This window comes from Chiloscyllium punctatum, chromosome 48, assembly GCF_047496795.1.
Source record: "Chiloscyllium punctatum isolate Juve2018m chromosome 48, sChiPun1.3, whole genome shotgun sequence".
Lineage (NCBI taxonomy): Eukaryota > Metazoa > Chordata > Chondrichthyes > Orectolobiformes > Hemiscylliidae > Chiloscyllium > Chiloscyllium punctatum.
In genome coordinates this window covers 44235290-44248624 of record NC_092786.1, presented here as the reverse complement: position 1 = coordinate 44248624, position 13335 = coordinate 44235290, and the positions used below count along the sequence as shown (strand labels likewise).

General features: G+C 42.2%; 1 protein-coding gene across 1 annotated transcript in view; it reads left to right on the top strand.

Moving 5' to 3' along the window:
- Positions 1–8882: 8882 nt before the first annotated feature.
- Positions 8883–13335, top strand: part of tnfaip8l3 (tumor necrosis factor, alpha-induced protein 8-like 3) — a 70850-nt gene continuing 66397 nt past the window's right edge. Inside the window, exon 1 of the mRNA XM_072565093.1 lies at positions 8883–9044. Within this exon, the coding sequence (XP_072421194.1) occupies positions 9002–9044 (43 nt within the window). The 5' untranslated portion in view covers positions 8883–9001. The remainder of the gene's footprint in view (positions 9045–13335) is intronic.

The window sequence follows — 13335 nt, the reverse complement described above, 5'->3', positions numbered from 1 at the left end:
GCCACTTCTCAGCCCATTGGTCTATCTGGTCCAGATCCTTTTGTAATCTGAGGTAACCCTCTTCACTGTCCACAACACCTCCAATTTTGGTGTAATCTGCAAACTTACTAACTGTACCTCTTATGCTCGCATCCAAATTATTTATGTAAATGACAAAAAGTAGAGGACCCAGCACCAATCCTTGTGGCACTCCACGGGTCACAGGCCTCCAGTCTGAAAAACAACCCTCCACTACCACCCTCTGTCTTCTACCTTTGAGCCAGTTCTGTATCCAAATGGCTAGTTCTCCCTGTATTCCATGAGATCTAACCTTGCTAATCAGTCTCCCATGGGGAACCTTGTCGAACGCCTTACTGAAGTCCATATTGATCACATCTACTGAAAAAGAGCAAGATGTAGGCCGAAAGGTAGTAAGCAAAGCAGTGTGATTACACTAGCAATGATCCCACACAGCTATGATGGGCTGAGTCACATCCTTCCTCACTGTACATTGGTGTGGTTCCTTGTTTCTAACCTTTCCTCGAATAGAACCATGGAACCTTATTGAGTAGATAGGGCTTTTGAGTCAAAATGTGTGACACTGGAAAAACACAGCCGGTCAGGCAGCATCCAAGGAGCAAGAGAGTCAAAGTTTTGAGCTTAATCTCTTCATCAGGATTGGATCCTCGGATACTGCCTGACCAGTTGTGCTTTTCCAGTGCCACACTTTTTGACTCTGATCTTCAGAATTTGTCGTCCTCACTGTTCTACTAGATACGGCTTTGGCTTGGCATCTCATTGGAGTGATGGCAAATAGACAGAACCCTGGTGCATCCTTTATGATTGCCGAGCTAGTCGCTATACCAGCATCAAAATTTTGGAAGACCACAAGTTGTTTACTCGAATCATGCCATAAAGCAGAGCACAACATTAGACAGTAAATGGATTTTAACGGGCAATTTAACTGAAATGTTTTTGACAGAGCAGTTGACTTTTGGATACTCTATTTATAGCTCTTCAAATATATAAACTCTATCAGAACATCCTTTGGCTGTATGAGGTCCAATGGATTATTTTCAGCCAACTGCATTTCTTATGCTGGAGGCTCAATGCTTTATTGTGTCCAGATTGTCAAAATCTCACAATTACTGATTTTTTAGCCGACTTGTAATTCTTCTTTTATTACTTATTTGAGACCTTGAAATCAAATCTTATTAGCATCCATGCACATCAGGTATTTTTAATGAGTGTAGTTGGATGTACATGTTGTTAAAATTATATCATGGATTCTAACAATGCTGAGATGCAGCCATGTCTGATCTCCTTACCTGATAGCCTTTGATTCTCACCTCGTTTATTCCTTTATCAATTTTTTTGTACTTAAACCTGAGGCTATTGATAAATTATACTGGACACTGGTTCTCCTTTTTTGTAACAAATCCTATATCACCACTATTGCCGTGCTTCCAAAACTGATAAACAATAAACACAGCTGTACTGCAGAGAAATAGTGCAGCAATAAAATATATAGCTTTGGAGCCAAAACTCACAGCTGCAAACTCATTCTGTGCTGATTTTGAAAAGTTCTGGAAACACCAGTGATTCAATGGATACAGTTCAAATCCAGCTATGCGGGTGCACCTAAGTACTAAATGCCTTTGATCAAAAACCTACATTTATAAAGCACCTTTAATGCCAGCAAGCAAAAAGCACAGGAATATTACCAAACATAATTTGACAGAGGAGTTGAAAGAAGGGATTTGTAGCTGTGGAAATGAGGGATGGCTGCTAAGGGATGGGTGAGGCCGGTGGGAGGAAAGTGTACACAAATCCAGTATCAGAGGAACAGATCCGAAAGGTGGACTAGTCAGGCAGGAGGAGGTTGACAAGTGCAAAAGGAAGACATGACACCTCCACTTAGCACATGACCAATTAGAAAATGGACGCTCTGTTTCTCTCGAGTTTCAGTGAAAGTCCAGCGTGATATGTTTTTAAAATCTTCAGTAGTTGGATTCCAATTCCGTCAATTCCTCATACGTAAACTTCTCACCTGGATGTTGAAATCATCTACACTCTTGATTTCATGGGTGAAGTTAATAAACACTTGGTAGAAGCTTGGAACTCTCCTCTGCAAACAGCAATCAATGTTCTGTCAATTATTAATTCTCAATCTGAGAGTAATAAATGTCTGCTAACAAAAGATACATAGAGATGTACAGAACAGAAACAGACCCTTCAGTCCAAATCATCAATGCCGACCAGATATCCTAATCTCGTCCCATTTGCCAGCATTTGGTCCATTTCCCTCTAAACCTTTCCTATTCACATGCCCATCCAGAAGCATTTTAAATGTTGTAATTGTACCAGCCTCCACCACTTCCTCTGGCAGATCAGTAATACATATAAGTAACACCCTCTGCACGAAAATGTTGCCCCTTAAATCACTTTTAAATCTTTCCCCTCTCAACTTCAACCTATGCCCTCTAGTTTTGGACCCCTCTCCCTACCCCAAGGAAAAGACTTTGGCTATTCACTGTATCCATACCCCTCATGATTTTATAAATCTCTATAAGTTCACCCCTCAGCCTCCGAGACTCTAGGGAAAAGAGCCTCAGCCAATTCAGCCTCTCCCTATAACTCAAATCCTCCAACCCTGGTAACATCCTTGTAAATCTTTTCTGAACCCTTTCAAGTTTCACAACATCCTTCGTAAAGCAGGGAGACCAGAATTGCTCTTAAGGGATATGAGGCTTATGGAATGAGACCACAGAGGCAACCATGATCTCATTGAATGACAGAACAATCTCAAGGCGCTAAATGGCCTACTCCTGTTCCAAGGTTTCTCATACAGGGTGTCTGTATAAGGAGCATTTAATTTCATAGCAGCTGCATAAAACTTTGTAGCCAAAACTTGACGTCCCTTTATTACTACACTGGTTCCTTTCAGCTAGCACAGAATTACTGAAATAGGGCCAATTATACTGTCTTCTCACATCAACCCCTTCACGTTTTTAAGACAGTATTGTATCATGCACAATTGAGTCTTTTTAATGTTTCTCTTTAAATACATTTAGGAGACATTTAATTATCTTGGGCTTTGGGCCAAAGAAGCTTTGAGCAACACCCCTGGATATTCTCACCAGCACTCGGTGTCTGAAAAACAAACTCTTCCAGGTGGTATCTTTCAGAAGTGCTCCCATGAATGCTGTTACAGAACCTGTACTACACACATCCCCGTGTCTTATACTAAAGGAATACGAGATTGAATGCCTGCTTTAGTTTGACAAAGTTAGTTGAAGTTTCAGTCAGCATTAAGTGCATGAGTTGTGTAATTTCTCCCTTTTCTCCCAGATGAACCTTTAAGGATCTATATTGGGAAATAGTAAGTTATCTAAGTTAACCTCTTCTGACACACCCCTAATGTACTGCATATAATTATGTCCTCTGCCTAATGATTTTTGCCACAGTCCACTCAGTAGTATAATGGGTAAATGTTATCACCTAAGGCTGTGCTGAGTTACATAGAATATTCGTCCAGAGGTTTGGTCTGTCCTGACTTTTCAGAACAGAACCAGATATATGCAGGTATAGACACTGAAATCGGAGTCTGTGCCCCTCAGTGATGGACTGCAAATAACCACCAGGGTTCCCACATCTAGTAATTATCCAGTGACTCCCTTTTCTGATTTCCCAGTTTAGTCTCCTTACCTCAAGTAGAAATGATATGTCCGAGATGGAGTGCGCAAGAATAATTCCTGGGATGAGGGGGGGACTAAGGTCGGTGTGAGCCTATAAACCAGTGGAGTTTCAAAGATTGAGAAGTCAACTCAATGAAACACAAAGTTCTTAAGAAGCTTGTCAGGGAGCATGTCATCAGTAGGTGTCAGGGGAGACTAAAATATAGTCACAGACTAAGAGATAATCAGCCATTTAAGACTGAGATGAGGAGAAATTTCTTCATGTAAAGGATTGTGAATCTTTGGAATCTTGAGCCCAGAGAGCCATTAACACTTGAACATATTCAAGACAGATACGGATAGATTTGTGAGTGTGAAGGGAATTAAGGGCTAAAGGAATCTGAATAGACATGGAACCAATGTACTCGTAGGGAAGTGTGCTAATGTTCTCGGGTGGATTTAAACTGGATTAGCAGGGGAATGTATTTTATTGCAAGGAGCATGAGGAGTAAGACAAGTGAGCAAATAGCAGAGCTAGGCATGTGGACGTATGATACCATGGCATATCCTGACTTGGGTATTCAGAAAAGATGGACAGGGATTAGATGAAGAGGGAGGTCACAATATTGATCAAAGAATCAAGGAAGAGTAGACAGAGTAAGAGAATAACCGAGAAAAGAGTGAGGTCTGTTCGGGACCAAAGAGATAATGGATGCGTGAATGGATAATGGATAATAGAAGACATGGGCACAGTCTTCACAGTCATGAGTGAAAAATGGAATACTTTCATCAGAGAGATGACTAGGATGCAAGCTACATACAAACCCATGAGATAAATATGAGATTCCAAAGCTACAGTATCCTGGATGACTAAAGATATTGAGCAACAGGGAGAGGCTGAATAGGCTGGGGCTGCTTTACCTGGAGGGTCAGAGGCTGAGGGGTGACCTTATAGAGGTTTACAAAATCATGAGAGGCATGGCTAAGATAAATAGACAAGGTCTTTTACCTGGGATGGGGGAGTCCAAAACTAGAGGGCATTGGTTTAGGGTAAGAGGGGAAAAATTTAAATGGAACCTAAGGGGAACTCTTTTACACAGAGGATGGTGTGTGTATGGAATGAGCTGCCAGAGGAAATGGTGGAGACTGGTACAATCACAACATTTAAAAGGCATCTGGATGGGTGTATGAATAGGAAGGGTTTAGAGGGATATGGGCCAAGTGCTGGCAAAAGGGGCTAGATTAGGTTAGGATAATCTGGTCAGCATAAACGAGTTGGACCAAAGGGCCTGTTTCTGTGCTATACATCTCTATAACTCTATGACTCTAAGATAAGAAAATAAAGAAGAAACACTGTGGCACAGCAGTTAGCGAAGCTGCCTCAGAGTGCCAGAGACCCGGGTTCAATTCCCGCCTCAGGCAACTGTCTGTGTGGAGTTTGCACATTCTCCCCGTGTCTGCGTGGGTTTCCTCCGGTTTCCTCCCACAGTCCAAAAAATGTGCAGGTCAGGTGAATTGGCCATGCTAAATTGCCCCTAGTGTTAGGTGTAGGGGAATGGGTCTGGGTGGGTTGCGCTTCAGCGGGTCGGTGTGGACTTGTTGGGCCAAAGGGCCTGTTTCCACACTGTAAGTAATCTAAATCTAATCTAAAAATGAGGCAGAAGTTGCATAACAGAATAATATTAGCAATAGGAATCAGGAAAAGTATCTCAGATGCAGGAGAGAGGCTAAGGCTGAAATAAAGAAGGCTAAGAGGAAACATGAGGAAAGGACAGCAGGCTGTGCTAAGCAAATAGTAAAATTTATTTCAAACATATTAATGTTAAATGAGTGGTGAAGTATAAAGTGGGACCCATAAGGAACAAGCAGGGTCAACTGTTCACTGAAGCAAAGTGTTTGGTAGAGGAACTAAATGAGTATGTTGCTTCTGTCTTTATCAAATTAGAAAATGCTAACATTAGCCTAGTTGAAAATGTGGGTGTTGAGCAGAGAGCAGTACGGTGATAAAGAAGAGGTGCTAAAAAGACTGGCAGCATTCCAGTTACAGAAGTTGCGCGGCTCAGGTGGGATGCATCTAGCTCGCTGAGAGAGATATGGGAGCAAATTGTGGAGCTGTTAACAGAAATGTTCTGGGTTTCTTTGAATATAGCATTAGGCTGATGGGACTGAACGATTGAAAATATGAAACCATTGTTTAAGATAGGGGCAAAGGATAACCCAAGAAACGACCAACCTGTCAGCTTGACATCAATAGTGGGAAAACTGATGGAGGCTGTAATACAGGACAAATAAATATACACTTAGAGAAAATTAAGTTAATAAGAGGGTCAACAGGGATTTGTCACGGGTAATTTTCATGTCTGACAAATCTAATTGAGTTCTTTAATGCAGTGACACGGGCGGTGAATGAGGGTAGTGCTGTGGATGTTGTGTATTTGGGCTTTCAGAAAGCATTTGAAAGGGTTCCACATGGCAGGTTGGTGCACAAATTAGAAAGGTTTGGGATTGATGGGTCCTTGGTTGCGTGGATTAGAAGTTGGTTAACAAAGGAAACAGAAGGCAGATGTAGTTGAGCATTTTTCAGACTGGAAACAGTTGAAAGTAATGTTTCCTAGGGATCAATGTTGGGACTCCTTTTGTGACTAACATAAACAATCTGGATATGGGTGTTGAAAGCAAATCCCTAAGTGTGCAGTTTATACAAAGCTGATGAGAATAGTGTACTGTGAGAATGACACTGAGCAACTTCAAAGAGACATGACCAAATTGACAGACACTTGGCAGGTGAACTTTCAAAGCAGAGAAATGTGAAGCAGTACATTTTCTAGAAAAACAAGGTCAGACAATACAGGCTCAATGGTACAACTTCGAAGGGAGTACAGGAACAGTGGGACATAGAACATTGAACATACAACATTACAGCACAGTACAGGCCCTTTAGCCCTCGATGGTTTCACAGGCCGGTGCAACAATCTGAAGCCCAGCTAACCCAAACTATTTTATTTTCATATTTATCCAACTAGGGTACACATGCAAAATTCTCTAAAAGTGGTCAGGCAAGTTGAAACAGTTGTTAAGAAGGTTTATAGGATCCTTGAGTTTATAAATAGAGACATAGAGTATAACAGCAAGAAAGTGATGCAACACTACTACAAATCATTTGGAGGTAAAAACAATGACTGCAGATGCTGGAAACCAGATTCTGGATTAGTGGTGCTGGAAGAGCACAGCAGTTCAGGCAGCATCCAAGTAGCTTCGAAATCGACGTTTCGGGCAAAAGCCCTTCATCAGGAATAAAAAGCTTTTTATTTCTGATGAAGGGCTTTTGCCCGAAATGTCGATTTCGAAGCTACTTGGATGCTGCCTGAACTGCTGTGCTCTTCCAGCACCACTAATCCAGAACAAATCATTTGGAGCATTGCGTTCAGTTCTGGACATTTTATTTGAAGAAAGATGTTAAAGTATCGAAGACAGTGCAAGGGAGATTTACTGGAATGATACCAGGAATGAGGGATTTTCGATACAAGGAAAGATTATAGAAACCGAAATTATTCTCTTTGGAGCAGAGAGGATTAAGAGGCGACCTTACTGAGGTGTTCAAAATTATGAGTCGAGAGTGTGGTGCTGGGAACAAGTCAGGCAGCATTCGAGAAGCAGGAGAATCGATGTTTCGGGCATAAACCCTTCATCATTCCTGCACCACACTCTCGACTCTGATCTTCAGCATCTGCAGTCCTCACTTTCTCCTCATTCAAACTTATGAACAATTTTGATAGGGTAAAAAAGGATATTCTGTTTCCACCAGCTTGTATGTCAGTATCTAGGTGTTACAATTTCAAGATTGTTCGCAAAATAACTAGGAGTGAGATGAGGAGAAATGTTAGGATTTGGGATGCACTGCTTGGTGGAGGCGGTTTCCAAAGGAGATTTCAAAGACAGCTGGTAATATATTTGAAAATTATGAATGTAGAGGCTACGGAAATAGAGCTTGACAATGGGGATGAACTAGGCAGCTCTTTCAGGTGCCAGTGCAAACTCAGTGAGTCAAATTGCCTCCTTCACTACTGTATAATTCTGATTCTAAAAGCGCCTATGAACAAGGATCTGATTAGAGACTGGTTAAGGATTATCTGCCTCCTACAGTCAACAGATTACTCCTCCGTATAATGGGCAACCCATAGTCCAAATATTATTGCCTTCAGGATAGAAGAATTGAAAAGTTGCAGTAAGCAGTAGGAGAAACAGCAGAGTGGCAACTCCTCCTTTTGCTCCAATCAATGGAGAGGGGAGCTACATGTTAAACTCGAAGGAGATGGAGGGAAGCGAATGCTTCAATAAAACAACTGGGTTTTGTTTTTTAAGAATTAGCAGTTTTTAGAAAGGGGCAGTAAATATCAGGCTTATGTTTCAGAAATGTCCCAGAGCCACTAGCTGATACAAAACCGTACAAAATGAAAGTAATGCAGACTCTACCATCTCCCGGCCAGAAAACCCTGTGCAGAAGTGAACAGACTTTCTTATGAATGATGGCACAAGCGGGGGAAGTGACTCACACGTACCGTTTTTCTCTTCTTCAGAGCAGTTCAGTGGAACAAAGCAGCGTGCCAATTTTTTTTTTTTGTTTTGCGGTTTAGTCGAGTTGAATAGAAGGGAAACTGTAGCAGAGATTCATAGGTTTGTATTCCACTGGCCTAAAACGTCTCCCGCAATCCAAAGTCATAAGGCTCACCCATCCCCCAGAACCTGAGTACACTGTCCGAATACTGCTGGTTTAAAACATGAAATAAACATTTTGCAGCAAAGGATGGAATGCCACATATAATAATTTCAGAGGCTTATAAAACGCTATGACTAAAGCTGTGAACAGTGAACACTGTACTGCAATCCAAGAAACAGCTGGGGCCCCAAGTCTATCACTTTATTAATCATGCAGTTAGCTTCAATTCTGCACGCATAATTCCTTAGAGCATGCAGCTCGTGTTTAATCATTTGAATGCTTCTGGTTTTTATATATTTATATAAAACGGTATAAAGGGGACTTAAGCAGTTTTGTTTTAAAATCCCCAGATTCGTTTCTTCAGCATCAAGCAGTCCCTTCAGACCGAATAGGTTTCAGTCGGACGTCACAGCCAATCACCAGCAGCTCAGTCTGTGTGGTGTACTGAAAAAAAAGGGGCAGAGCTGATGAGGCAGAGCGCCCAGAGCTGACTCAGTTTAGCTTCTAACTTCCAGCGGTGGTTCTGTCTGCATGTGCAGCAGGCTCTGAGCTGGAGAGTTCACTTCAAGCAGTCAGTCAGCTGTCAGTCGCTGAGGCAAGACTTCATATCTCTGAAAGAAAAAAAATCATGGATTTGGAGTCTGGGGAACTGGGTGAAGGAGATCTCTCAGGTAGGATGGGCATTTTTGCTCCACTTTTTTTTTGGGGGGGGGGTCAATTTGTATAATTCGAAACTTTGAACCTGAGAAGGTGGCAGTGACCTTATGGCGACCTGTGCCTACCTGTTGCATGGTTATTAATGAGGTCAGACGGCGGCTGGATTAAATACATGGCTGCTGTCCTTTTCCTCACTAAGTAAAATGTATATCCACTGCCGTTTCTAACGTAACAGAAAAATACACTGAAAAATGCACACAGCTCCCTCAGAGGAAGCTTTCGCGGTGAAACTTCACCGTCTCTGTAGTCTATTATTTGTCTATTTTTCATTTTCTCAACTTTGTGATTAGTATCTTACACAGTTCTCAGCAAGTGTCTTTCAGCCAAGTCAAACATAGAATCTGCACAAATTGATCATCAGAGGAATCAGTCGGTATGTGTTGGGGGATTTCTAACCAAAAAAAAAGTTATGCCGATTCCTCCACTGAATTTGAGTTTGGAAAAACTCCCAATTCCTGCAGCAGGAGAGAAAAAAAAAATGACTTGTGCTTTCTCTGCTGTTGAACTCCCTTAATCAAAGAAAAAGCAGTTTAACATCTGCATTAAGCTGTCCTCCTATTTTTGTATCAGAGCCCCACCTGGGCCTAAATAATGTTTCCCAGTTCTTGAAAAGGGCTGTCAGTTTGCAAACAGAGTTTCAGAACAAAGCATCTGTATTGTCAAGCAGTCTACCTGCTCCTCTGCTGTCAGAAGTGATGGTCCCACTTTCTGGAAGGATGGTGGATAGGGAAAGTAACTAGGAAGCACATGACTAATGATCAATTAGTGTTTTTAGGAAATGTTGGGATCCGCTCCACTTGGCGTTAATGTCCCTCTGAAAATGTGCTGATTCCTTTTTGGCAGGATTTCCTGCCTTGCTAATGAGTAATTGTTGCTCAATGATTTAACAGTTCCTGTGCCGAGTAGATGTCGACTCCAGTTAACAATCTCAGCTGTTTGCATTGTGATCTTCCCTCTGCTTCAGACAGTCATACCATTGCTGTTTATACAATCTTAGTCCACAGTAAACAAAACTAACATTCTGGGTACCAGATTTATACCAGCTGGAAGTCTGTGACAGAGTACTAATTTGTGTGAACAGGCTGAGGTAAGTCAAATGCCACTTCCTGTCACACAAAATTGTGATAGTAATCCAACTCGAACACATGGTCTTAAACTTCTGGCATAGTAGAAAGACCTTGGCACACTTAGAGTCATAGAGATGTGCAGCGTGGAAACAGACCCTTCAGTCCAACTCGTCCATGCTGACTAGATATTCTAAGTTAATCTAGTTTGAAAGGGAGAAGGCGAAATCTGATGTAATGGTGTTACAGTTGAATAAAGGTAATTATGAGGGCATGAGAGAGGAACTGACTAAAATAGACTGGAAGCAGAGGCTAACCGGGAAGACACTAGAGCAAAAATGGCAGGAGTTTGTAGGTATAATTGAGGACACTGTACAGAGGTTCATTCCCAAGAAAAGAAAGATTAACCGGGGAGGGATTAGACAACCTTGGCTGACAAAGGAAGTCAGGAAATGTATTAAAGAAAAAGAGAGATCCTATAAAGTGGCTAAGAACAGTGGGAAATCAGAAGATTGGGAAGGATACAAAAGCAAACAGAGGATAACAAAGAGTGTAATAAGAAATGAGAGGATCAAATATGAAGGTAGGCTAGCCAGTAATATTAGAAATAATAGTAAAAGTTTCTTTCAGTACATAAGAAACAAACGACAGGCAAAAGTAGACATTGGGCCACTTCAAACTGATGCAGGGAGCCTAGTGATGGGAGATAAGGAAATAGCAGGAGAACTTAACAAGTACTTTGTGTCAGTTTTCACAGTGGAAGACAGGAGTAATATCCCAAAAATTAAAGGGTGTCACCGGGCTGAGTTGAGTATGGTTGCCATTACGAAAGAGATAGTGCTCGAAAAGTTAAAAAGTCTTAAAATTGATAAATCTCCTGGCCCCGATGGGATACACCCTAGAGTTCTGAGAGAGGTTGCTGAGGAAATAGCAGAGGCATTGGTTGAGATCTTTCAAGAGTCACTGGAGTCAGGAAAGGTCCCGGACGATTGGAAGATGGCTGTAGTAACCCCCTTGTTCAAGAAAGGATCAAGGCAAAAGATGGAAAATTATAGGCCAATCAGCTTAACCTCGGTTGTTGGTAAAATTCTAGAATCCATCATTAAGGATGAGGTTTCTAAATTCTTGGAAGAGCAGAGTCTGATTAGAACAAGTCAACATGGATTTAGTAAAGGGAGGTCATGCCTGACAAACCTGTTGGAATTTTTTGAAGAGGTAACAAGTAGGTTAGACCAGGGGAACCCAGTGGATGTGGTCTATCTGGACTTTCAAAAGGCCTTTGATAAGGTGCCACACGGGAGACTGCTGAGCAAGGTGAGGGCCCATGGTGTTCGAGGTGAGCTGCTGGGATGGATTGAGGATTGGCTATCTAACAGAAGGCAGAGAGTTGGGATAAAAGGTTCTTTTTCAGAATGGCAGCCGGTGACGAGCGGTGTCCCGCAGGGTTCAGTGCTGGGGCCACAGCTGTTCGCATTATATATTAATGATTTGGATGAGGGAACCGGGGGCATTCTAGCGAAGTTTGCCGATGATACAAAGTTAGGTAGACAGGCAGGTAGTACTGAGGAAGTGGGGAGGCTACAGAAGGATCTAGACAGGTTGGGAGAGTGGTCCAGGAAATGGCTGATGGAATTTAACGTGAGCAAGTGCGAGGTCTTGCACTTTGGCAAAAAGAATATAGGAATGGACTACTTTCTAAATGGTGAGAAACTTAATAAAGCCAAAGCACAAAGGGATCTGGGAGTGCTAGTCGAGGATTCTCTAAAGGTAAACATGCAGGTTGAGTCTGTGATTAAGAAAGCGAATGCAATGTTGTCTCTTATCTCAAGAGGGTTGGAATATAAAAGCAGAGATGTACTACTAAGACTTTATAAAGCTCTGGTTAGGCCCCATTTGGAGTACTGTGTCCAGTTTTGGTCCCCACACCTCAGGAAGGACATACTGGCACTGGAACGTGTCCAGCGGAGATTCACACGGATGATCCCTGGAATGACAGGTCTAGCATATGAGGAACGGCTGAGGATACTGGGGTTGTATTCGTTGGAGTTTAGAAGATTAAGGGGAGATCTAATAGAGACGTACAAAATAATACATGGCTTTGAAAAGGTGGATGCTAGAAAATTGTTTCTGTTAGGCGAGGAGACTAGGACCCGTGGACACAGCCTTAGAATTAGAGGGGGTCATTTCAGAACGGAAATGCGGAGACATTTCTTCAGCCAGAGAGTGGTGGGCCTGTGGAATTCATTGCCACGGAGTGCAGTGGAAGCCGGGACGCTAAATGTCTTCAAGGCCGAGATTGATAGGTTCTTGTTGTCTAGAGGAATTAAGGGCTACGGGGAGAACGCTGGCAAGTGGAGCTGAAATGCGCATCAGCCATGATTGAATGGCGGAGTGGACTCGATGGGCCGAATGGCCTTACTTCCACTCCTATGTCTTATGGTCTTATAGTCCCATTTGCCAGGACTTGGCCCATATCCCTCTAAACCTTTCCCAATCATGTACCCATCTACATGCCTTTTAAATGTTGTTATTGTACCAGCCTCTACCGCTTCCTCTGGCAGCTCATTCCATACACACACCATCCTCTGCGTGAAAACGTTACCCCTTAGGTCCCTTTTAAATCTTTCCCCACTCACCCTATGTCCTCCAGTTCTGGACTCCCCCACCCCAGGGAAAATACCTTGTCTATTTACTGTATCCATGCCCCTCATAATTTTATAAACCTCTATAAGGCCACCCCTCAGCCTCCAAGAGTCCATTTGCCCCTTTTTGATTGCCTGCTGATCACTATGAACTTGTGCTGCTAAATGTGGATTCCCAATTGAATGTAAATTATGGAGACCAAGCCCCTTCATTTACTTTAATGAAAGTAATTCATTTATTTCAATATCAGATTTGGAATTGCACATTCACTTAGATCAGTAATGCTGTCCATGACCTGAATTTGGAGGCGTTTATGTCACATGCCTGTGTCCATCTGACTTTTGCAATATAAAGTTCCTTAAAAGGTAGCTGATATAGGACTGTGCCTTTAACTCCCCTGGGCCATTAACCCTAGAATTCCCTCCTTTTCTTTAAGTCACTCTTTAAAATCTACCTCTGTGATCACACTGTTGGCCGAGTGTCCTAACGTCTGTTTATGTCACTGTGTCAAATTATTGTCTGATCACTATCTTATTGG